This window comes from Mus musculus, chromosome 12 (genome assembly GCF_000001635.26).
Source record: "Mus musculus strain C57BL/6J chromosome 12, GRCm38.p6 C57BL/6J".
Lineage (NCBI taxonomy): Eukaryota > Metazoa > Chordata > Mammalia > Rodentia > Muridae > Mus > Mus musculus.
Window position 1 is genome coordinate 16,660,552 of NC_000078.6, and position 25,628 is coordinate 16,686,179.

At 47.7% G+C, this 25,628-nt stretch overlaps 1 protein-coding gene across 14 annotated transcripts in view; it reads right to left on the bottom strand.

Annotated features, from left to right (window-relative positions):
* Positions 1-10,063: 10,063 nt before the first annotated feature.
* The window catches only part of Greb1 (gene regulated by estrogen in breast cancer protein), a 130,780-nt gene continuing 115,215 nt past the window's right edge, over positions 10,064-25,628 (bottom strand). For 11 of the 14 annotated variants that reach the window (XM_006515096.3, XM_006515098.3, XM_006515100.3 and 8 more), the window contains 8 exons: positions 23,811-23,972; positions 21,577-21,781; positions 20,779-20,953; positions 19,649-19,867; positions 17,137-17,272; positions 14,059-14,259; positions 13,195-13,333; positions 10,064-11,992 (listed from right to left, as the gene is read on the bottom strand). In XM_006515096.3, coding sequence (XP_006515159.1) covers positions 11,829-11,992; positions 13,195-13,333; positions 14,059-14,259; positions 17,137-17,272; positions 19,649-19,867; positions 20,779-20,953; positions 21,577-21,781; positions 23,811-23,972 — 1,401 coding nt within the window. In that variant the 3' untranslated portion in view covers positions 10,064-11,828. Of the gene's footprint in view, positions 11,993-13,194; positions 13,334-14,058; positions 14,260-17,136; positions 17,273-19,648; positions 19,868-20,778; positions 20,954-21,576; positions 21,782-23,810; positions 23,973-25,628 lie in introns of those variants that run through there. The other 3 variants (XR_381189.4, XM_006515101.4, XR_872413.3) reach the window with 3 other exon arrangements.

Sequence of the window (25,628 nt, forward strand, 5' to 3'; positions counted from 1 at the left end):
GCCTGAGTCTTCTTGCTTGATGGCAAGGACTTTGCTGGTAGTCATCACCTCAGGCCTGCTAGAACTCCTACATTAGTAGTACTGTAGGTGTGAGTTCTCTGGACATCTGCTGTAGCTCTGTGTTCATAGAGTTCAGGCAAAATGTCCTATAAGTTTTCACAAATGACAACCAAGTGGCACACAGGTGCCGGCTGGGTGGTAGTATTGCGGGAGCTGTAGTGAAGCTCTATCTACATTCCCCTCTAGGTGAGGGCAGCTGCTTGCAGACAGACATATTCTATAGGCTTTGGAATGGTATCCCCAGCTTCCTGCCAGCCTCTGCCTATGTGATGTTTATCTGTGGCAGCCAGGAGAGCTGGCAAGACAATGGCTTTGTGGCTGAGGGAAACAGCTACATGCTGTGCTGGCCCCCAAACACATAGGCCTAGCTGCACTTGAGCAGCTCCACCCTGGATGAAAGGAAAATCCAGGCCTTGTGAGTATTGGCCAGGCTTACGTCCCTCGAACTGCCACCCCGCACCAGGCCTCCACTGCACACTGTAGCTCTGCTGTCAAGCCAAGAGAGAAACCCTGATTCTTCCTGGATGTGGAATATGCTATAGGAGGCAGATAGGCTTTGGACTATGAGGGGTTGGAAGAGTGGAGGTTCCATCTGATAGCCTGTCTGTTCCCTCAAATTCATCCAGCTCAGCACCCACTATCACCCTCTACCAGAGATCTTTATTATTACACTAGTTTATATACACACGCATCACATGTATGACATATATACATACATGTCACATGTCTCATACATGCCCCTGTCCCAGTCCTTTCTTCCCACGGAGACAAGAACGACACGGACACCAAGTCGGGTTCACGCAACAGCTTCTTTCTTTACTCCTTCTTGCAGCTTTTCTTATACAGCTCTTTCTTCTTAGGCAAGGGCAACAACAACCCTCCTATACTCACACCAACTGACTTCATCTAGCTCCACCCCACCTCATCCAATCAGAATTCACACACGCTCCAGGCACGAACTCAGAACAGTCACCGATAGGCTGACAGGTCCTGATCAGGAGGAACAGTCCAGCCTGGCAGGCAGCCCACGCATGAAGCCTCACTACGCATGTTCGGGCAAGGCAGGAAACATGCAGGGTTCACGGGTCCTGGCAATGGGCCAGGGCACTGTCTTGGCCCATGCGGCCGCACCTGCTTCCCCCATGCCCCATCATACATTTCGTGCATTATGCACACTACATGTTTTAGGCACTCATCACACAGGCACCATTCAACACTACACACTCATTTTACACATACATGTCCCACACATCCTACACATCAATACCTTATCACACATTACATACATGTACCATACCCAAAACAGTAGTCATTACATGAATATCATACATCCCAGATAAATGTCACATCTCCATAAACAACACACACACACACACACACACACACACACACACACACACACACACACACCACAGAGGCAGGCTGCCCTGACGCACAGCCTGGCTCACTGTGCTGAGGCTTTGCATATTGGAGGTGACTGGTCTCCAGCCCCAGAGTCCTTGAACTCCAGCCAGAAGCACTGAACATAGTTCCTAGAGCTTACGTCCCACTGTCCTGAGTGGCCAGAAGGAGTGGCTGTGTGTGGCTGCTAAGACCATGTAACACAAATGACACAGCTGCAAAGAACCCCAAGTGATTCTCACACTTGTAGAGGCTGCAGATCTGAAAGCCAGGTCTCCTGGTCTCCTGGTTAACTTCAGCTGTCAACTTAAAACAGCCCAGAGGCATCTCAGTTGGGGGGATTACCCTATCAGATCAGCCTATCATCATGTCTGTGGGACATAGTTCCATTGTTAATTGATTTATCAAGACTCAGCCCACTATGGGTGGTACCATACCTAGGCAGGGGGTGGGGCTGGGCTGTATAAGAAAGGTATCTAAACAGAATCATGGGAGAGAGCCAATAAACAACATTTCTCCTCTCCTGCCTTTAGTTCCCACCCTGACTTCGCTCAGTGATGGGCTGCGAATTGGAAGTACAAGCCAAAGAAACTCTTTCTTCTCCAAGTTGCTTTAGATTAGTATTTTACCACAGCGACAGAAAAGCTAGACCAGCCCCGCTCTGCCTGCAGGGTCAGATGCTTCCTCACTTCTTCAGTTTGTGGCAGACGATCCTTGATGTCTGGGCTGGGAGACACAGCACTCCCGGTCCGTACCTCCTTTTCCCATGATCTTGGCACGCTTGTGGCTCCTCAGAGGACAGATCACTTAGGGATATCTTTTCACTACTGCAGCAGTTCCAAACCTTCCTAATGCTGTGACCCTTTAATACAGTTCCTTGTGTTGTGGTGACCCCCAACCATAAAATCGTTTTCATTGCTACTTCGTAACTGTAATTTTGCTGCTGTAATGAATGGCGATGTAAAGAATCTGTTTTCTGATAGTCTTAGGCAAGCCCTGTGAAAGGGTCACCACTCAAAGGGATCAGGACCCACAGGTTGAGAAACACTGCTCTGGCCAATTACATGGTAATGGCTCATTCCTAAATGAGGCCAGAATCCTGAGGCACTGAGGGTTAGGTGGAACCAGTATGTCACTAGGGGGCACAATACCTCTTTTTAAAGATCATGAGAAACCCCACCTTGGAGGGCAGGAGTGTAACTATGGAAGGAGCTTCTACTGAAGAGGATCAGGCACAAGCATGGCCCAGGTCTCCGGGGAGAAGACGAGAGCTTGCCAACATTTAATGAAGAAAGAGGGAAAGAAACTGGGGCAGTATATTCAGCGATTGACAAATGCAGTCACAGAATTCTTGTTTCTTCTCTGGGCATGGAGGGTTTTTAAAAATCTGCACTGGCCTTTCCGATGGTTTTGTCCATTAAGATGCTAATCTTTTCTGAGCTGGGACATCTGCCCAGGCAAGCAGATTGAAAAAAAGAAATGAGCTCAGTCAAGGCAGCCTGAGTTCATGTCCTCCCTCAGATAAACACTGTCTGTGGAAGCCGAAGCCAGAGCTCATGATTTTGGCACAAATCTCTGAATGAAAAGAGATTTACACACTTCAGTGATGGCATCATCAGACACTTAGCAGAAGATGCAAAGTCTAGTGGGCTTGCTATAGACTCAAATCCAACTTGAAGCCCTGCAAGTGGGCTTCCAGTGAATAAAATATGGGACCAATATGCTTATCCAATACAAAGCTAGAGAAGGCAACAGTATCTTCTAAAATGACATGACATCTGCAGAAGTTTAGATGGAAAACATCTGTAATGCTAACAGGAGCTACCACACTTGAAGGGGAGGGTCTGGGTCTACTTTTTCCTCATTTAACATCAGGGTAATTTTCCACAGATCACTTAGCCTCTTTGCTTGTTAAGATGGCCCCAATCATACCTACTTCAGAGCACTATTGCATTAACAGAATGTCATAATGGGTGTTAGTCACTTAGTGAGTGCCTGGCACTCAGCAAAGGCTCAGTAGTACTTGCTACTCCTTGGATTTTGCTTTGTGGATAACAAACATTTTGGAGAGTTGGGTATCTGGCTAAGGCTTGCCACAGTCTTACACTGTAGCTACAGAGTAAGTTGGGAGCTACTTGGCTTTTTTTGGTGTTAAAATGCACATGGAAGCTTTCCATGTGGAATCTCTGTCCCTAGTCTCTGCTGCCCCATCTCTTCCCTTTTCATTGTTAGTTCAGAATGAAGCTGGTAGGAGTATTGATCCGAGAGAGCAGATTTTGATCTTGTTGATAAGTGAGACCAGGAGCAGTGTGGACATACCAGCCTTGCCTCTTAGAACAGTCAACGCCTCCAAAATAACCAAAGAGCAAAGCCAAAGACAAGCTTTGCCAGTTAGAGAAACTGAACTCATCCGATTCTTCTTTCACTTATGAATATAGAAAACATGACCCCAACACAGGACCTGAGGAGGGGTAGGCAGGGCTGCTGGGGCACACTCCTGAAGGGGACTATGATCGGAGTTGATGGCGACATGGCTTTCACACTTCCAAAGAAACATGGCTCCTCCACAGCAAAGAGCTATGAAGGGAGGAAGCTGCTGGGACCAGGAGATGCTGGAAGCAAGATCAGGATAGAGGAACTCACAGCAGGGACATTTTGTTACGGCTTCATGGCCTACTTGGGAGTTTTTCTGGAGGAGGAAAGAAAAACAGAGACAAGGCCAGAGCTGGGAGCTGTGAAGGAACAATCCCAGAGCTAACAAGGTACCACAGGATTCCTGAGACAGAAGGTCAGGAACGTCATAGGAAGTTTTAAATGCCCCATATTATTGACACACATGAGTAGAATTCAGTGTGATTTTTCTTTTATGTGTGTGAGTGCTTGTGGGGCGGTGAGCTGTGCACAGACAGCCTGGTCCCGTGTCGTCCCGCCCCCCCCCCCCCCCCCCGGTTAAGCACAGGCCTTGAACCCAGGTGATCTGGTAAGTGGTTACTTTCGGCCTGCATGGCACCACAGGTGTTTGGCCACGCCTCCTGGGCCCCTGGCTCCTCCTGTTGCAGCTACAGTCCCCCACAACTCCCCCCCCCGCCCCCTGCAGAGAGGTGTGTGGCTATTAGTCACATAGACAAAGCCCCAAGCTCCTGGTATGCTGTGTGGACTCCACCCCCACAGTTACCTAGCAACAGCCAGGTATGTTCCTCCCCACAGTTACCTGGCAACAGCCAGATATGCTCCTCCCCACAGTTACCTGGCAACAGCCAGATATGCTCCTCCCCACAGTTACCCCCAACAGCTAGGTAGGCCCAGCCCACTGTAAGGGGTCTGCATGCCTCCTCCTCACTCTCTTACCCTCTTGCTTCTACTTTCTTACTCTTGCCTTTCACCCTCTTGCTCCCCCTCCCTTCCCCCCTCTCCCCACGTGGCTATGGCCAGCCTCTACTTCCCCACTCTCTCCCTCTCTCTGACTTAATAAACACCCTAAAACCATGGACTGCCTCTTTTCATTGGGACCCGCTATGCTGGAGCAATGGAGCAGGTCTTCCCCTAACAAGCCTCACGTCTCCCTCCGGAGCCTCTCAGCATTCCCAGACGGTCTCCACCAACCCAAGCCACCCACCTCCCAGGCCAACCATCCTGAGCTAGCTGATGACTCTCATTTCTTCAGTAATCAACCAGAGCTCTCCTCCCTGCTCTTTTCCCTTTGGCCCCCCAGGGCAGAGCCCGCCCCGCAGGCCCCCATTCTGTTCTCAGCTCTTCCGCAACATCCAGCAGTGTTTGAGGTATCCAAGACTGAGAACCTAATGTCCCTGGCCTCCATGTGGCCCAGGAACCCCAGAACTGGCTCTTCCGCAGCCCCCAGCGGCGTCTGTGGTGCCTGAGAGTCTGAGTTCAGCTGGTCCTCGGGACCTCAGATTGTGCCTTCCCCACCTCTGGAGCAGAGTCCTGTGGCTTCGCCTGCCCAACAGAGCAGCCACTGTGGGGTGCACAATCAAACTTCCAGTGTCTGCCTCGCCCAGCAGCTTGAGCCCCGAGCAGGTGCGGAACCCCAATTTTAACTCAGAAGTGCTGACTGTTAAGAACGCGCAGTATGTGAGTGTAGTGCTCAGGAATGCTGGAACAGGGCATCAGATCTCCTGGAACTGGAGTTATAAACAGTTATGAACAGCCACATGGCACTGAGCTCTTCTAGGTCCTCTAGAAGAGCAGCGTGTGCTCATAACCACTAAGGTATCTCTCTAGCCTCCATTGTGATATTTCAATGCGTTCCCATGACATATTTGGCAGCCCCCCCCCCACTTTTGTTGTTTTCGGACTTCAGGCTTCTCCATTCTAGATCTTTATAATGACCTTTTATGTGACTGTTGATCACAGCCATCCCCCATGCTTGAGAACATCACAAATCTCCTCTGTGTGCTGGAGCCCCACTGTCCACAGCTCTCTACTCCATCTTCTACACGCTCACTTTTTCCAGCCTCCGGAGATGAGTGGTCTTCATTCTGAATGACTTTCTTCAGCTTCCAAGTACAACAGAACACAGTGCTGCTTGTGTGCCTGGTTCAATGAGAAAGTCTATTGGGGGGATAGATATGGGCTTGTGCAGGCTGGGCAAGTGCTTAACCAAATGATCTACATTCTCAGCCTTTATTGGAAAGTTTTGATAGGATCCATGAAACATGTGCTTCAGTTGTAAACCAAACACTATAAATCAATTATTTCTACATATTCTGGCTCACCAGAGAGGGCCTATAGTGGCATGTGAGCCTCTGTGTCCCCAACAGAAAGAAGACCAGAAGGGAACAGAGACCAAGAAAGTTGTTCTTATCTGAGTTGAGCACTCGAAGGGACTTGACCAGATTTACTCCAAGTAAAACTGAGTAGCTCAGGGTCGATGTGGATGTGGAACAGGGGTGGAGACCAACCCAGATGGAGCCGCCCTTGGGAAGGTGTAAGGAAATCCTGGGTGGTGGTTAACTGTGATCAGAAATGGTGAGGGAATGCACATTAACTGTAAGACCAGCAGGCATGTCTCTGCCAGGGGACCAGGATCTGGAGCCTCTGAAGACAGACTTTAAAGGTGACAAATATATTCTCAAGCGAGAATTATGGGGAGCAATGAAGACAACCAATTCCTTAAGACTGGGACAGCCATAGCATGGTATGTGTGAACCGTGGTCTAGATGTCGGGCACTTTAAGATCCCAAGAACATAACAATGTGACAACTACAGCAAGAGGTCTAGACATGTCTAAGAGGAGAAGCCCTTCTATGCCAATGTGAATTCTTCAAACACTGCTGGCTAAGCTTCCAGAGACGTAGAAATACAGGAAGTGGCCGAGTTCTGAGGAAGCACCCTGATGGGTGATTGGAAGATGGGCCAACACTAAGGAAAGTGGGATGAAGTCACCAGAGAAAGCCAGGCAGGTGTGGATAGATCAAGTCCTGGCAGGGGGTACAAAACTGAGCTATACAGCATCTCCTGTGTGGCTTAGTCCATGCAGGGAGAGAAGTTAACATCTGCACTTAGAACAGGGTGGAGAGAGTGTTATATAAATGGTAAGTAGTAAGTGTGTTTCCTTAAATATGTGAAAATGTACACATTTTATTTGCCTGGCACATAAAATTGGCAGGCCTCAAACATGGGTGTCATCTATCTCAAAGGAGGACCAAATAGACAGGCATATGCTGGCAAAAACAAATGTCTGGGCAGAAAACTCAAGAAATTAAAAAAAAAAAGTACTCTAATCTGGACTTGCCCATTCCTGTCCTAGGACCATGGATGCAGAGGAAGAGAGGAGGTGTCTTAAAAAGGTTAAAACCAGCAACCAGTGCTGAGCCATTTGGGAGAAAGGACACAGGACAAGGGCGTGGCAGAGAGGAAGATCATCGGAGGCTGGGAGCAATTGAGAATGAGGAAAGGGGGTGCTGGGAGCTATGGCCTTCGCCAGGGTTGGGAAGGTGATTGCACAGAAACAACCATGAAGGTGGGCAGCTCCCGCAGGAGGCAGTCTCCATGGTCCCACACAGCTTCTCAGCTGAGGAGCTAGAGTTAGAAAGCACCTGGGTGGGAGTCTCAGACAGCCAGACAGCCACAGCAGGTGGGCCCATGATAAAAATGGATAGGGAGGACGACATATTGCTAAGTGTGATGGTTAATACTGTCAAAGCAGTAGGATTGAGAATCACCGAGGTTAATATTGTCAAGCTTTTAGACATATCTGCTGACAAGATTTTAGACTGGATTGGCTGAGGTGAGACTATCCACGATAAATGTAAATGACACAGTTCCATGGGCTAGAGTTCCATAGTGAATGAATGAAGAAAAGAAATAGAGCAGAGCACCGACCTACATTTATCTCTGCATTTCCTGACTGGATACAATGTGACCATGCCAAAGCCAGGCATGGTGGCGTAGGCCTTTAATCCCAGCACTCAGGAGGCAGAGGCCGGCCTGGTCTACAAAGTGAGTTCCAGGACAGAGAAACCCTGTCTCAAAAAACAAACAAATAAACAAACAAAGACAAAAACAAACAATGTGACCAGCTGCCTCAAGCAACTGCGGCCATGCCTTCCCCATCATGACTGTACTCTCAAACTGAGTGGAAAGAAACCCTTCCTTCCTTCCTTAAGTGCCTTCTGTCAGGTATTTTCCATAGCAACAAGCAAAAGTAGGTAATACACAAAGTTTCTCAGCACCACAAGAAGTAGTTTGAGACAGGAGTGTGCAACCGACATTGAATCTGTGAAGCCAAAGAACCCGTGATCCAACAATTAAACTATGTCCAAACAACAAGTGAACTTGGAAATCTCAGGAGCTTGATTAGGGGATCAGTGGGGTGGGGTAGCTTAGAGGGTGTCATGGGTTCTTCTCATAGACCACCATGAAGAGGAGCAAGATGGCTGTTTATGGTCCTGGCCCCTTTCATTTGTTGAGCCTCCCTCCTAAATGCACAGCCACATTCTGTGTCAATACCCAAGTTTCAACACTGTCAAAAGGTGAGCAGTGAGCAGTCTTAGAAACCAGAGCAAGCTTTTTACTAAGAGTTTCTCATCTCCCAAGAGATCACCCATGTTAATCACAGACGTAAGGGGGCAAGTCCTGCGTGTTAGAGATTCCTAACTTTGGATGTTTCCTCTCTCTGATGGGAATACCATCAATAGCACATGTCTAGCTTCTCTCCGCCTCCTCATTTACCAGTCCCACAGGCAGAGTACTAACCTACTTCATGGTATTTGGAGTGGGAGGAGATGGTATGCAGAGCTTAGCATTTTGCACTTTTTCTACTGTTAGGTCTCAATCCTATTAACATATCAAATCAGACCCAGCTGCCAAGTTCGTCTCACATCCCTCAGACCCTGTTACAGGGCTGTCTTTGCTGGCTTACCCCACCCCCTACTCTGAACTCTCTAGCCCAGGGGCTGGGCTTCTCTTCCCTACATAATCCAGCCATTTTGTTTACACTAGGTCTCTTAGGTCTCTTAGTCTGGGCCACATCTTGGTCAGTGGCTTCTCTCTTGCTCTCCCTTCCCCCTCTCCACTCCTGGTCTGGTTTAGTCCGCTGGCCATATTCCTCCTGAACTCTTCCCTGTGCCTTTCTCCTGTTGTCTACAATAAGAATCTCCTCCACGCTGTAGGAGTGGCCACGCGCCCTCTTTTCATTTCACTTTTGCATTCATCTGCTCTAGGAGCTGCTCAGCCATGCTGCGAGAGGGAAAACCAGTTTTCTCCAGGAGTGTCACCTTGTGTTAGCATCCATTTTGGACTTCTGACAGTTCCTCCTTTAGCTAGCTTGTAGCAGTGTCTGGTGTCTGTAAAGCATTGTGGTCATCACCTCAGGTGACGACAACATCTCAGGTGACCCATGGAGGCACTGACTTTTCCTTCTCTGACCTGTAGTTGAGCTTTATGTTTTGGATACATTATCACCTCACTTCTTTCCAATTAAAAACAATTATTTATTTATTCACTCTACATCCTGACCCCTCACCCCATCCCTCCTCCCCTCCAGGACCTACCTTATCTGCTTCATGAGATGTGGTTCCCTATCTCCATCTCCACACAGCTCACCCCCTCCTCTCACAATACGGCATTTCCTGAATCTTTTTCAGGGTCTTTATTATGCTAATTTCTTTATTTCCTGTTTCCTTATTGTTCAACTGTTGTACCCCTTACATCAAATGGCTGTGGAGGCTAAACATGCCCTCTTTTTTCCTTGTTCAGTGGTTTTCAACCTTCCTATTGCTGCAACCCTTTAAAACAGTTCTTCATGCTGTGCTGACCCCCAACCATAAAATAATTTTGTCGCTACTGTATAACTGCAATTTTGCTACAGTCATGAATTAAAATGTACATATTTGATATGCAGGATAGCTGAGGGGTCATGACCCACAGGTTGAGAACCACTGCTCTAACTTGCTTTGTTTGATTCCAGTATTAAAGCAAAGTGGCTAATACAGCCAACCCTCACCTTCCACCTTGAGACTGGGTCTCTTATTGCTCTCTACTATACTGCCATGCCATGAGACTTTAAGCAGGCAGCCCTGGGAAATCACTGGCCAACCTTTGTATCCTCAAAACAATATAATCCGTACCCACCACACAAACAAGAAGTGCACTATAGGCTTTATTTATAAGACTGGAACATAAGAGTGTTCATTTAAATTAACTAATAAAGCAGGGAGGATGGCATAGGAGCCGCTATTTACAGGAGACAAACTGAACTAAAGGAGATCAGTTTGTGTTACAAAACAGCATCACGGCGTTCACAAATGATTGCTTTATAAACATTGATGTAGATGCTTTATACTTGCGTATATTTTTTCCCTTGGGGGGAAAAGGTTGGCAGTAAATCTTTGGCATCAACTTGGACAGGTTTCTCCTTGAACTACTACCACCCGCGGTGCTGAGCCATGTCTAAGTGTGCACTGTGTCCTGATTAACTTCTCAGCGATCTCGGTGTTCCCCTTAGCTCTGACACACGGAAGTCTGGGGTGGAGTTGGACTGTGGGTGGAGAAGACGGTGTTCTGAATTGTGTTTCTGCTTCTTCCCACAATCTGTACTCTCTGCGTTCTAATCTGCTCATCTTTCAAACGAGAAGAATCATTCAAGGGTTCACATAGGCCAGACACCAACAGGCCGACAGGTAGCGTGCTAGGGTGTTGATTTAAACACCATCGTGGTAACTAACACACGTCCGCCTGTTTCTCTCTGGCTCCACATTTTCTGGGAAACCCAGACTATCCCTAAATGAACTAAGATGAATAGGAAAACATGGGTTGGTCTCACTAAAAGGGGAACTTCAATAAATTATAAATCTGGTTCTTAACTGTTTTGTTGATTTTTTTTAAAGATTGTGTGTGTGTGTGTGTGTGTGTGTGTGTGTGTGTGTGTGTGTGTCTGAGCATACACAGAAGACAGAAGAAAGCATCAAATCTCTCTGGGCTGGAATCTCTCAGGCTTTTACAGAATATGTGGCTTGTTATGTGTGTGGTGGGATCCAAATTCCAGTCCTCGGGATTGAACTGCACACACACACTTACATAGCTGAGCCATTGCCCCAACCCTCTTCACTGTCCCCTGGATCTCTTTGGTTTTTCTTTCTTTTTTTTTTTTTTCCTTTGGTTTTTCTTATTTTTTATCATGTAAGCAATTTGGTCCTCTTTCCTTTGGAAGGCAACTCTTCAGTCCACAGCTATAACCCTAACGTCCTCCCTAAAGCCCTTTGGTTTGTAAGAAAACTTCTTTTCCATTTTGCCCTTTATAAGAGGTAGGGTACTTACCCCATACTATTTTAATAGAGTCACATTGTTTCTAAGGTATAGCAATTCATTTTATCATATTAAATTTGATGCCTTTGGGCTAGCTCCTGCAAAGAAAACTTGTATGGGATTAAATAATTCTTATTAAAATGATCTACTCTTTTGTCTTCTTGTCTCTAGCCTTTACAGTTAAAATGTTCCTTTGGAATATTGCTCTGTAGGGAGCCAGAGGAAACCTACTTCGTGAAATCATGGTCACAGGCATCGTGACATGATAACCCAAGGTTCCCTAGAGCAAGTCAAGTTTGTCCATGGAAGCGTGTGAATGCCAGCAGACTTGGCAAAACTTCATTCTGCATATAACGGACTTCAAGATAGCTCAGTGCATGTGCTCTTTGGTTTTTCAGTCCTGCCTATCAAGGACTCATGCCTGTGGCTCTAAGTCATTCTCTGTCATAGGACATTGTGACATGCGTCTCAAGAGGCTGTGCATGACCATCTCTGGGTGTGCTGGAGTTCTTGTACCCCTTGGTCTGAGACCTTCACTGGCCTCAGTGGCAGGTGGGTTCTGATGACCTCACACTCTCAGGAGCTCTGCCAGGGTCCATCTCTCAGATGTGCCGTGCGGTGAGGAAAAAGAGCGGCCTGTCTTCCTTGGCATTGGCTGTCTGGAACTCATCCCGCAGCCGGAACTGCCACTCATCTTCTAGCTCCAGGCGGACCACCGTCTGGCGAAGTGAGTTCCGGTCTTGGCAGATCACACACAAGGTGGCTCCTTGAGAGGGCAAGGACAGAGGCAAGGAGAGAAAGGGGTGAGTTCTCCCAAGAGCCACGTGGGGACCCCACTCACCATAACCAAACAGCTGGCTGGGAGTGCCAGGTGCCCAGCGGCCTCTGCTCCTTTCAGGGCGACTCATAACCTCAGTAACATGGATGGTAGGCAGGATTGCTGGGAAGACAGGATGGGAGCAGAACAGGAGAATGGAGCCGACGGAAAGAAGGGGAGGGGAGATGGGGCCTTGATCCCAAATCAAGCACCCTCACTCAGCTCTAGCCCTGGGCTCTCATGCTACTGTCTATCTCAGTTCAACCCTGTTTCCCAATCATGTGGGCCTTGGGCAGCTCCCTCCTGTGCCACATCCCCAGCCATAGGAATTCTCCATCTGCATAGTTCCTGGCCTGCCCCAGTCGATCCATCTGCCAGGCTCTGCTCAGTCTCCTCCTCCCTCCTTACATTTCAATCATCCTTAGGCCTGGCAGGAGTGGCCAATCTTTTCACATTGAGACAGCACATTGTTGACACTTACAAAGTTCTGAATAATAAAGGTTTCGTTTTTGTTTTTGTTTTTTAAGTCCAAAATGCCCCACCTCAACATTTTAAGTAAGTTTACCATTTGGGGGAGGGGAAGCGCATTCTTAGCTAACCTAGACTCAGAGAACCCCGAGGTCACTAGCTAGACAAGCTGTTCCCCGAGAGCAAAGCCTTGACCCCCTACTCTTGCTAATTCAATGACTGAGAGCAAGGTACACGGAACGCCAGCAAGGGAATGGAACAGGCCTGAGGTCAGTTTGACAAACACTTGCTTACAAGCCATGTCAATAAGAAAAAGAGAAAGACTGGAGAAGAAGATAAGGAGGTCACACGGTGCTCTGCACCTTGAAGAAGCCTCTGAGGGGCCCCAGGCACCAACATAAAGGACATGGGGCGGGGCAGGAGGGGGAGAAAATCAGAGAAATGAGAAATGCCTGTCATTCCTCCAAAAGAAAATGTCTTCTCTCTACTGGACAGTCATGAGAGAATGAACTTGGGGTTCGGTCCCAGCTTTCTGAGAGTTTGAGAGTTGGGGCTGGTGCTCTCCTTCTCTGAGCTTCGGTTTACCCCATGGACAAGAAGTACCAGGCCTAAGGTCCTGTCACCAGAGATACCAGGTGACAGTGGCCAATCAAATCCAGATCCAGGCTAGGAGGGTATAGTACCTTTCAGAAAATGGAACTTCTTCAAGAAGCTAGCCCCCACAAAAGAGTCACAGAGGTACAGCAGGAGCCCGCTGAACACCATGTCAGAGCAGCTGATGTTTAAGGAGTGGGGCCTGGAGCTCACATAACAAACAGAAATCTGAAAGAGAAGGAGTCCAGGAGAAGTGTTACCTTCTAGGAAGTACTAGGTCACAGTGGGACTAACATCTAGCAAGTACCTAGTGCTTGGTCAGGCTGAAGGTGGTCGGGGCAGGGGCTTGGGATAGAGATGGCCATTATGTTTCCAGAACACATCCTTTAAAAACAGGTTCTGGGAGGTTTGTTCCAATTTATCAGATCCATAAATGGGTTTGAATCAGGGATGCCTTGCCGTCAGAATTGGGTTTGATTCCTAAAGTTTATTTGACTAACGCAGCACCCTCTGCCTCAGTTTTGGCAGAGGTCAGTCAGGGTGAACATCTGAGATAAAGGCTTGAGCACAGGTCAATGTCAGGACACGCAGGTTCCATCCATAGCCACAGATTCAGTCAACCACAGGTAAAAGTGTTTGAAGAACTGAATCTGTATTGAGCATGTACAGGCTTCTGTGTCCTTGTTTCATGAAACAATGTAGTACAACTATGCACAGAACATATATGCTGTGATGGATATAGGTCATCTAGAGGTGATTCCAAGTGTACAGGAGGATTGCATGAGTAATGTCAATGTAACAGCACCTTATGCAAGCAAGGGGCATGAGCGTGTGCAAATTTCCATTACCCGTGGAATCCCGGGCTGATCTCCGTAGATCCCTGAGGGACACTAATTATGATTCAAAAATCCTGGCTTTAGGCCACCTATTCTATGGATCCCAAGCTGAGTTACCTGAGGTCCCAGGTTCAGGTAGCAGTCTACAGACAACACGGGGTGGCTGTGATTCTTCAGAGACAGCGGGAAGAAGCGATGGCTATGGTATTGGAGGAATTTCTCCAGCAGGAGCTGGGCGGGAGCTGCCAGGAACGTATGCTTACTGTCGGGGGCACAGATGTACTGGGACGGCACAATGGCCACAGAGCTGTCAGATACCTGCCAGAAAGAGAGACAGGCTTCAGAGGTGTCTCGGGTAAAGCGCTTGCTGTGTCTTTAGCTCAGATCCCTGGGACCCATGTAAAAGCCAGGTGAGGTCACACATGTCTGTGGCCCCAGGGTTGGGAGAGTGACAGAGTCAGGGAGCATCCCTGGAGCCCACCGGCCAGCCAGGCCAGCCAAACAGGGGGTTCTGAGTTCAGTGCTACATGGCGTCTTGAAGGATAAGCAAGAGAGCAGCAGTCCAAGACACCCAACATCAACCTCCAACAGCTAGCTTCACTTGCATGCTGACACGTGTGTGAGCACTCGCGCGCGCGCACATACACACACACACACACACACACACACACACACACACACACACACACACACACACTTCACCAAAATGAGCCTGGAAAACTAACTAATGAGATCACACTGATTTGTACGCCCTGATCACTCCACGGAGCAAACGAAAGGACGTGTGGGCCTTGGGAACTCTTCCTCAGGGCCTCGGCCACAGAAGCATTTAAAGCATTGGTTCTCAACCTGTGGGTCGCTCCTGACCCCTTTGGCAAAACCTCTATCTCCAAAACCAGTTACATTAAAATTCATAACAGAAGCAAAACTACAGTTTTAAAGTAGCAATGATAATAATCTTATGGCTGGGGATGGGGAGTCACCACAACCTGGGGAACTAGATTTAAGAGTTGCAGCATTAGGAAGGTTGTGGATCACTGCTTCTTCAGAGGAATCCAGATTCTCCCTGACCCCCAAATCCTTTCTGCATCCTCCCCCACAACCCTTCCACCTTACTGTCCGGCCATCTACCCACAAGCCTCTATGCTACCACCAGAACAGTTTCCTTACTGTGGCCAGAGACTGCTCAATAAACGAATCTGAAGCCAAGACCTCTGATGGAAATCACTGATGGTTCTGCTATAGTTTCACTCAGTAATACCTTCTCCAGTTGTTTTGAGGACTTGTTCCCTGCCTGGTGGTACTGTTCGGATACCTAGCTGGTAGAAGTAGATCCTAAGGGCTGGCCTTTACAGGCTATAGCCCAGCTTCTAGTTCCCCTGCTCTCTACATCGTGGCCCACCACCATGTACACAGCTCCATCACACACTCCCATCACCACAGACTGAACCCCCCACCCTGCTATCTCCACTACAGCAACCCCACTACCAAAATCCCCAAGGCTAGAAGCCAAAAGAAATCCTTCTACCTTAAGCTGTTCCATTAGCCTTTCTCCCACAGGACACAAAAGCTAGCTCCCATAGTGAACTGTGTCAGGCAAATGGGGCTGTTGTTTGGGCTAAGCCTGGCCATGCCACATCATTCTTGGGACTTTGGCTTCTTGTCACTCTTACAGCAAAATCTAAACGTTTCCTATGTCTGGCCAGTCACAGAAACTTCTATTTTCTAACACTCTTCTCCATGTCCTATGCTTCTTTTTCCAGGGCACCCATAGATTCCTCATCACCCAGCTGTCACATTAGGTTTCCCTGTGACATCTCTTCAGCCCCATGGTGCTTCTAATAGTGGAGCTTAACTGGGTATGGCTGACTTCTTCCTCAGCTGCATACCTGAGAGAGAAGGGACTACCAGGTGTCTAGATTACGTCTAACAAAATAAATGAAAATAAGAGATTTCAATGACATGAAAAAAAATTTAAAATATATCAGTAGCTTCCCTATATTTAACCAACATACAATTAAGATTATGTTCTAGGAAGTATAATGATGTAAAATAATAATAATAAATAATAACAAAAACAACAACTGCCACCACCTAGGGCTGGTTCAGCCAGTGCTGGAACTTACTGCCAAGCTTGGTGACCTGAGTTAAATCCCCAAGACCCATATGGTGGAAGGAGAGTTGTCTTCTGACCTTTGCATATATACTGTAGCTCATGTGAGCACACACACACACACACACACACACACACACACACACACACACACACACACACTCAAATTAAACCTGAGAGCTTAAAAACAACAATGAGGAAATAAATTAAGAATCTGAAAGGCACATCAGGGTCTTTGGTAGAAAGATCTCAGTGGTCCCTAAAGTTAAACAAGTGGAACACACTCGACTTTTAAAACAATCAAATGGTAATGGCTTAACTCATTGGTTCTCAAGTTCTTGGGTAGAACAGGCCTCACACGTGAAAGTCCTGCTGCTCTGAGCTGAGCTTTTGTTCTCTGAGAAAGCTCTGACCCCCACCAGTGGGGGTGGCTGTGTGGTACTCTTATCTGGGCCCAGATGTGCTCCAGCTCAGGCTAGGTCACTCTGCAAGGAGTTGGTGAAGACTAGGAAGGACAGGTGCTGGGAAAGGACACCTTGACGTCACACATCAGGACAAGACTCAAGATAGACAAGACATTATAAATGAAAACCAGAGGGACCCTCAGGCAGGGGTTGGCCTGGCTTTCTGTGGGGTACCTGCTTTGGTTTTTCTTCAACGTCTGGGTCTGCTCAGCTAGGACAACTGTAGTCACACACATCTCTCTCACTAGACCCTGGCTCCTGGGCAGACAAATGTGGCCACTGAGCTAGCTAGCCAGGTATGTGAAGCTAACAGTTCTTTAGGCCAGTGCTATCCAGTAGTATGGAGAAAAGTCTAGTGTGCTATCCCTGCCTGGTGGGAGGGCAGGAGTGCACAGGAAAGGTTTGCTTATGGTCTTGTACTTCCGGCTTCTCACTGGATGCTATGTAATGTTAGAGAGTGGAGAGTAGTTCCCAAGGCTTGGTACCAAGTACCCCATGCTCTGACTCCCTTAAATGATGAGACATCACCCTCGATCCCCAGGCTCCTACTCTTGGCTTTGACACCAGGGCAACGTGGGTTTGACCTGAGCATCTGTCCATCAGTGCTGCCACACTCACCTTGGATGTGATGTGGAAAGACCTGTGCCCACCCACTGCAATCTGCTTCTTCATGACACTGAAGCGATTGAACCGGCAGAGCAGGAGGCCAGCACTGTGCACACGGAGGTTGAAGTCTACATCGTCACATGTAAACCTGCTCGGAAACAGAGGAGGAGCAGGTCAGATTGGGCACAGCTCCCATGCTCCCAGACACTCATCATCAGGGCTACTGGTGTTAAAGCACATGGTACAGTAAATAATGAGACCTGCCTCTAAGTGGAGACATGCCCCTGTGTCCTCCCTTAAGAGTTAATTGGGGCAGGGGGTGATCTGGTGATGGGACCACCCCTATCAGGGCAGGTTCACTTTAATATTCTTTTCCCTCCCAGAATTGTGGCTCTCTGATTCAGTCCCTATGAGCTAACATGAGGATCCACTCGGTCTGCCTGCCTTTAGAGCCCTGCCTCAGAAAGGCAGAACTAGTTCTTCTTCTTCTACTCTTTTCTTTTGAATGCTGGCCAGGGCCTAAATATGTTCTGTGTGTGTTTGCATGTGTATGTGTCTGTCTGTCTGCCTGCCTGCCTGCCTGTCTGTCTGTCTGTCTCTGTGTGTGTCTGTCTGTCTCTGTGTGTGTGTGTGCAGTAAATATGCTTTCAAACTACCTAACACACACAGAGCTTCTCCTTGCTGCCCACAGTTTGGCTGCCTGCTGCCAAGTGACTGGCATGCACACCAGCCCTTCTCCATCCTTGCCTGCCTTCAGGTCTTCCTTTGAAACTCTAGCTAGCCTCAAGCTTCCTTTTGAGTCTATTCTTTGTCCCCTATCCTTAACTTGCATCTGCTCTTACATTCAGTTTATTAATGAGACTAAGAACCCTAGGAGGGGACACGGATTTTCCCCAGAATCATATGATGGCATTGCTGGGATTCTCTGAGACTTCCAGTGATTTCTTTACTACCTTTCAATTCTTCAACCAGCAGAGAAAAAGACCTCATTCCTGCATCTCCACTCTCCCATCATGAATTCACTATGCAGCAAGGATAACCTCATATTTCAACCCTCCTGTCTCCACCTCTCAAGAGTTGGGACTATATATAGTTATGTGCTACTGGGGATCAAATCCAGGCCTTCAAGTGTGCTAGGCAAGATAGATCCCCAGGCCTCTACTCAAATGTTAAAAAAGAACTAATCACAGACAAGGATGTAAAAGTATTGGGTATGTGTGTGTGTATATATATATATATATATATATATATATATATATATATATATACATATATACATATATATATATATATATACATAGATAAAGACACACACACATATCTGAAGCAAAAAGGTGCAGAAAGAAATCACCTATCACTGCCTATTCTACGGGGTTGTTAGGTGACTGAATCTGGGCACCAAGTAGCCCACTGCCTGTCCTACAAGACACTCAGTCAACAGACTTGTGGCTGGAAAGTAACTCATTCAAATTACTTCATACTTTTCTTTGATGGTGTGGTGGTTTGAATAGGAATGGCCCCCATAGGCTCATAGATTTGAATGCTTGGCTCTTAGGGTGCTACTTGAAAAGGTTTAGGAGGGGTGGCCTTGTTGGAGAAACTGTGTCACTTGGGGGTGGGCTTTGGGGTTTCAAATGCTCAATCCAGGCTCAGTGTCTCTCTTTCTGCTACCTGCCCATCTAGATAAATAGAGAACTTTCAGCTCCTCTCCAGAACTATGCATGTCTGTCTGTATGCTGCCATACTCCCCACCATGATGATAATGGACTAAACCTCTGTAACTATAAGTCAACCTCCATGAAATATTTTCCTTTATAAGAGTTGCCATGGTCATGGTATCTCTTCATAGCAATAAAACCCTAACTTAGACAGATGGCAAAATTATTTAAAAAGTGACTTATTTGGTAAGGAAGCCCAAGCAAAAGAAACGCCCAGCACAAGGAAGCTCATTAAGGAAGGCATTTATGAATAAAGAAATAGAGTTGGATAGCTCTATATAAACTCAGAACAACCATCCATCTGAGGATGGCCAGTGCTGTGGGCAGAACCACTATTCCAGTGGCTGTGATGATTAACCTTGATCATCAATGTGATAGATAGGCATTAGAATCACCATGGAAACAAAACTCTGGCCATGTCTCTGAGGAAATCTGTAGATTGGGTTCACTGGGTTGGGAACACCACCCTACCTCTGAGCAGTACCATCTCATGGGCTGGGCTAGCATGCTAAATAAAGAGACAGTGAGGTGAGTGCCAGTTCTCATCTCTCTGTGTTTCCTGACCGGAAAGGTCGTGTGACCAGCTGCCTCACACTCTTGCCACCATGCCTTCCCCACCCTGGTGGACTTCACTGTCAAAGTCTGAGCCAAATAAGCCTTTCCTTCCTCCGGTTGCTTTGGTCACATAATTGCCACAGCAACAGCACAGTGTTGCAGGTTCAGGGGAGGAGAGTCTCCCAGGCTTACCTGAGGCTGCATCCTGTGAGGCCAGCTACCCCCCAGGCCCCCAAGAACCCCGTGCTCACCGGTTCTGGTTGTACTGTACATTCTGGGTCAAGTCCACGTTGAGGATGATGAAGTCGTGCACATGACATCGTGAAAAAGGCTCCTGTACCTCTCGGCCCCGGGTCTTGCTGGCCCACTTCCGCATGCCGAGCAGGGCATAGTGTGTGATGTTAGGGGACGCCTCAATGTGTAGCATGATGTATTTCAGAGAGACATTCCTCTCCGACCAGGAAAACTCCCTGTTGGGAGGAGAGAGGCCAACGTCCCTGGATGACAAGGAGACAGGAGCAAGCCAGCCGGGCATGGCTTCCTAATTGCATGGGGTGTGCCAGGCAGGACTGATAAGATCTGAACCCAGCACCATCCACCAAAGGGACACCAGGAATCCTAGCAAGTATTTCACATTTACTATTACTTCTACATGTGGAATATAGTCAAACCCCATGTACTGAGCCCACATATCGACAATGGTTTATTTCATCTTTACAATGAGCTCTAACCTGGAGATTGATGCCCTTCAAAAATAAGAAACCTAGAACTCCAAAAGATTTAGCTGTTTGCCAAAAGTCATAAGCAAAGTCAGTGCCGAGAGTGAAGGGTTTGGGGGTGGGATCAGGGCTAGAGTACAACACGAGAGGCATCTTGGGGGACTAGCAATGTCCATTTATTGATAGGGGGTCAGCTAACTGGGTATGTTTGATTTGTGAAAAAAAAATGTATACATGTTATACCTTGCTCTGTGTGTATCCCACTAAGTATATGTTGTCTGTTTTTAAAGATTTATTTTATGCATATGTGTCTGTGTGTATACTTGAATGTGTATATTTGTGTTCGTGTGGGGGCCATATGAGAGAGTTACAGGCATTCGCTGAATGGCTCTCTTGCTATGTGGGTCCTGAACTCCATCGCAATGAGTCTGTAGCCAAGTATTCTTTACAGCTGAGCCATGTTTCCAGCCCTTTATGTCTTGTATGTATTTTATATCCCATTAATACATTTTTTCTCATTAATGATTTTTAAAAACCAAAGAATCAGGACTCGGACAATGGGTCCACTTCTGCCATATCCACAGCCCTGGTTTCCTGTCACGAGAGGCACACTGTGGCCCCCAAGGCTGAGAGAAGGGAAAAGTGTGCCCAGGGCATCTCACCTGCTCCGTTCTCCGGCACAGTCCACATCTGCTACATTCCACATCACACAGGAGTCATCAGCAATGACGATGAAGGGCCAGACGTCCTGAGGCTTGACCCCCAGCTCCTCCTGCCGGTTCCGCTCCAGCTCCAGGTTGTGGTAACAAAGCTCTTTGATCAGGAAGTGGGCAGCCCCTACAATGGCCAAGTAACCTGACTCAGGGTCCCATCCTATACCCACACACACAAGACAGAGCCCACACCAGACAACCAGAAACAAAATCACATATCCCTCTCCCAGTGACCACTGACCACCAACAAGGAAACACCCCTCTATAGTTTATATACACATTTTCTCTTTCTTTTTCTGACAGCTGGGGAAATTAGTTAAATGAATAACCATAAGAAAATTCTAACATGGAGGCTAGGAGATATCTTAGTTGGTAAAATACTTGTCTTGCAAGCACAAAGACCTTAGTTTGAGCCTCAGGACCTTTTTAAAAGGTGGGTATGGGGGTAGGGCGATCTGTGTGCATATTCCCAGCACAAAGGAGGCAGAGGCCAGCAGATCTCTGAGGTTCCAGGCAATGAGAAACCTAGTTTCAAAAACCAAGGGGGATTGCTTCTGGGAATAACACCAAAGTTGTCCTCTGACCTCCACACACACACACTTGTGCACTGGCACACGTGTACATGCACACTCAAACCTGTAAGCTTGGTCATTCCACAAGCAGAGAGCTGATGTCAACCTCTAAAACAGCCTTCCCGAGTCTTTGTCTGCAGAAACCACGCCTAGCACATGTGCTAAGTTCACCTACCGACACCAGCACTGTTAAAGATGCTTGGGAGGACAAGCATGATGTGGTTGGGCCAGTATTTCTTATAAATGGCCATTTCGTACTCCTTGACCACCAGCACGTGTAGGTGGTTGGCTCCATCCATCGCATGGTACAAATTAAAGAGCCCGTGCTCGTGCCGGCCCGTTGTCGGTGTGAAGGTTGGGCTTTTGATGTGTTCATGACTCTGCAAAGTAGTGGAATAGTGAAGGAGAGTATATGTAAATGTTGGCATAACTCCTTGCTGCTTCTCACATCTTCCACAGAAGGATGCAGTAGTTTCTAATCTGAGAGAGAGCATTGTGATTGGATGTAGCTGATAAAATGTGAGGGAAATTCTTCTGTCCCAGTTCAGAGCCTGGCCCAGCAGAGTGTGACTTCTCAGAATGTGCCCATGATTAAGCCTGGGCTCGCCTGCTGGGACTCAGAGCTGTACAAGGTAGGCACATCCCAGTGATGCCACTCTAGACAGATGCCTCTGGCTGGCCGTTACCCAGTGACCACTAACCAAGGCACAAGGGTACATGTGATCGAATTCAGAATACCCAGCTATCCAAACCTCACTTACCTGCAGGCCTCAGAATGAGAGGCTAAATACTGCCTGGTTAAGGAATGGGTGTTCTACAATAAACCCTAACTGGTATCCATCAGCTAAACCCATCATTATCTCATAGTGGAAGCTGGTCTTAGCAGGTGCTATTCCTTTATGCTCAAACACTTCACTCACTATGAACACTGACATTCCATGCAGCCTAGATACCAGCACTTGTGAGTGGTAGTGCCTCATGGCAACAACTCTCCTTTGGCCCTTTGCTTAGTAAGCTTCTCTTACTGAGCTAGGGCTCATGTTGCCGCTGAATTCCTCAAAGCACCTACTACACACACAAGCTGTGCTTGTGGGTCCTGCTGGGAGGTTGAATCTGGAACAACCTTGTCTGGTATACCTACGAAAAGGCTACATCAACACCGGATCTCAGAGGCTCGAGACATCTTAGTAGCCAAGACCCCTCGGTGCTGTACGGATATCTGCCTTGTTGACAACAGACTGCTGGGTTGGCAAGGCCAAGTCCAGCTTGACTGACAGCTGGTACTCTGGAGGAGCAGGAGCAGTGTCTCCTACTCATGTCTGTTGATAGGGGCTGGTAAATCACATCCATCCTGAGGCTGTCAGGCTGGATCTGAGAAGCCAGGACACTTACAAGGAACATCTCTGTAGGGGGAGAGATGGTGAGGACAGGTTTAGAAACCTGCCCTTAACTGTTTATGGGAGAAATGTTGTTGGGACTGACTCTCTCTCTCTCTCTCTCTCTCTCTCTCTCTCTCTCTCTCTCTCTCTCTCTCTCTCTCTCTCTCTCTCTCTCTCTCTTTCTTCCTCCCTCCCTCCCTCCCTCCCTCTCTTTCTCTCTCTCTCTCTCTCTCTCTCTCTCTCTCTCTCTCTCTCTCTCTCTCTCTCTCACACACACACACACACACACACATACACACACACTGACATGGTAAAAGAGAAGACAGAAACTACAGCTGACTATGGGTCAGTCTTTGTGGGCATTGGGGAAAAGGCCTTAAGGGAATCTTGGAATCTTTCTCCTGTTCCTTCCCCAGCCTAACCTGATGTCTCATGACAGAGCATTAAAGAAGAGAGCGGGGGTGGACATCTCACCAACATGTGATGTGTCCCAGGTCATCACCTCAAGTTGATTATTCTAAGTAACTCTTACAGCAACTGTTACGGCTATTTTTGACATGGGATCTCATGTAGCCCAGATTGGACCTGAATACCTACACAGCCTTGAAATTCTGATCTTCCTGCCTTCAGTTCCATGGTACTAGGACTACAGAATGAGTCAACACTCAGTTTATGTGATGCTAGAGAATCCTGGGTTTCGTGCATGTTAGGTAAGGAGTCTAACTAACAGCCAAGCCACCTCTCCAGGCCCATCAGCAAGCTTTCTCAGAAGAATTATTACTGCCCACTTTTACCAGCAAGGAAACTGAGGCTTGGCTATATTAAGTGACCACATAATTAGCGAGTGTTATCACAAAGCTCAAGCATGAGTGAATTCTAAGACCACACCTACAGCAACATCCCCCAGGCTCTGTCACCATACTATTTCTGAGCCCTGCTCCAAGTACCCTTGACTCTTTCAGGCAGCTATGTGTCTATGTCCCCACCTCAGCAATGGATCATCTGACCCCCTGGAACTCCAAGGCAGTACCTTGTCTGTGACGAGGGGCAAGCGCATGCTCTCCAGCTGGCCTCCGGGTTGGCTGAAAACAAAGTGGTGCTCCTTGGACTTGGGGATGATGAAGTGAAGTTGGACCTCCTCTCCTAGCATGGAGCAAGAGAAGGCAAAGACGTGCAGGGTGGACTCAGAGAGCTGGGGTGCGAGGGGAGAGCACAGAGCTTAGCGTCACAGTCCAACTTGCTTCCCAAAAGAACCCAGGCCCAGCCTGGCCATGACTACACCCAGGTCATGCCCACCTCTACCCCCAAGTGCAAGAGCACAGATGCTCAGATCTGGCTACTGGGTGAACACACCCAAGATTACCCATGTAGGGCTAAAGCCTGGCTCCATCCTGAGTCCCTGTCACTTGGGTCACCAAGTCTTTCTGCCCTTGAGATTTGACCTAGAGACCCAGCAAGGGTCAGCAAATAAAGCATTCATGCAGATCTCATGGTGTGTATGGGTGTGTATGGGTGTGTGTACCTGTGTGTGATGTGTGTGTGTGTGTGTGTGTGTGTGTGTGTGTACAGATGTTCCTGTGTATGTATATGTAGATCATAGGACCACCTTGGGTATCTCTCTTCAAGCACTGTCCACCTTACTTTTTTGAGATGAGCTCTTTCATTAGCCTAGAACCTGCAAACTTAAGCAAGTTGCCCCAGTGTCTGCCTGCTTACCCTCCCAGCACTGGGATTACAAGTGTCCAATGCCACGCCCAGTTTTTCTTTCTGTGGGTTCTAAAAATCAAACTCAGGGCTTCACGATAGCAAGGCAAGCAATTATCTAAACAATCACACCAGCCCTAGACCTTGCTTTTAATTTTTCTTCTTTTAAACTATGGCATGTTAAACCTAGGCCTCACATGTACTAGGCAAGCACTCTACCATTAAGCTACAGCCCTAAGCCATCTTCAACTTTTTGAGTCAGTGCCTGAGTTGCCCTAGCAGGCCTTGAACTTATGATCATTCTGCCTCAGTCGCCTGTGTAGCTAGGATCACAGGCCTATGCCATTAAGCCCAGCTTTCATTTTTCATCCTAACGGGGCATTTTCTTTTATAGGTGTCATGAGAGCTGGCATATAACAGACAAATAACCTTGTGCATCTTAATACATTCAGCCTTGTGCCAGGATAAACTGAATAAAAGTTCAGTCTATTCCACACTGTCACTAACAACCCTGGGAAGGACTGCCACTCTTAGGAGGCAAGAATACTGTTCCACTGTATGGACATAGCAGCCAGCATCCAGAGGTCCTGGCCTCACTCCTGTCTCCAGGTCTAACCACACTTTCCTCCTACCCAACGTGACTGTTTGTGTGCACTCCTTTCTGGGAGTGACCCCCACCCCACCCCACCCCACCTCCATCTAGCTTTGTTCTTGGCTGCAGCAGCCTCTTGGATCCTCTAGACCTTTGTCTTTCCCACTTGACTGCCCTCCATGCCAGGAGCTACGGAGGACAGTCCAGCACGCCAGCACACACTGTCTAGTGTTCCTATTAGAGCTCTACTAGAGCCATAAAGCCTTCTGAGGAGCAAGGAGATTAGACCTGGAGGCTATGTAGTAAAGGTGACAATGGGAAGACAATTCATTAAAAGAGAAACTGAGTGAGAGAGACAGAGACAGAAACAGATAGACAGACAGACAGACAGACAGACAGACACATAAATTCAGAGATAGGCAGAGACAGAGACTGACTCTCAGAAGGCAAAAAGAGGTAAGAAGAAACAGAGACATGGGAGCAAGAATCAGATGACAGCAGCTGGCTGGTGCCTCTGCATCCCTTACCAGACTGCATCCAGATCCCTTATCA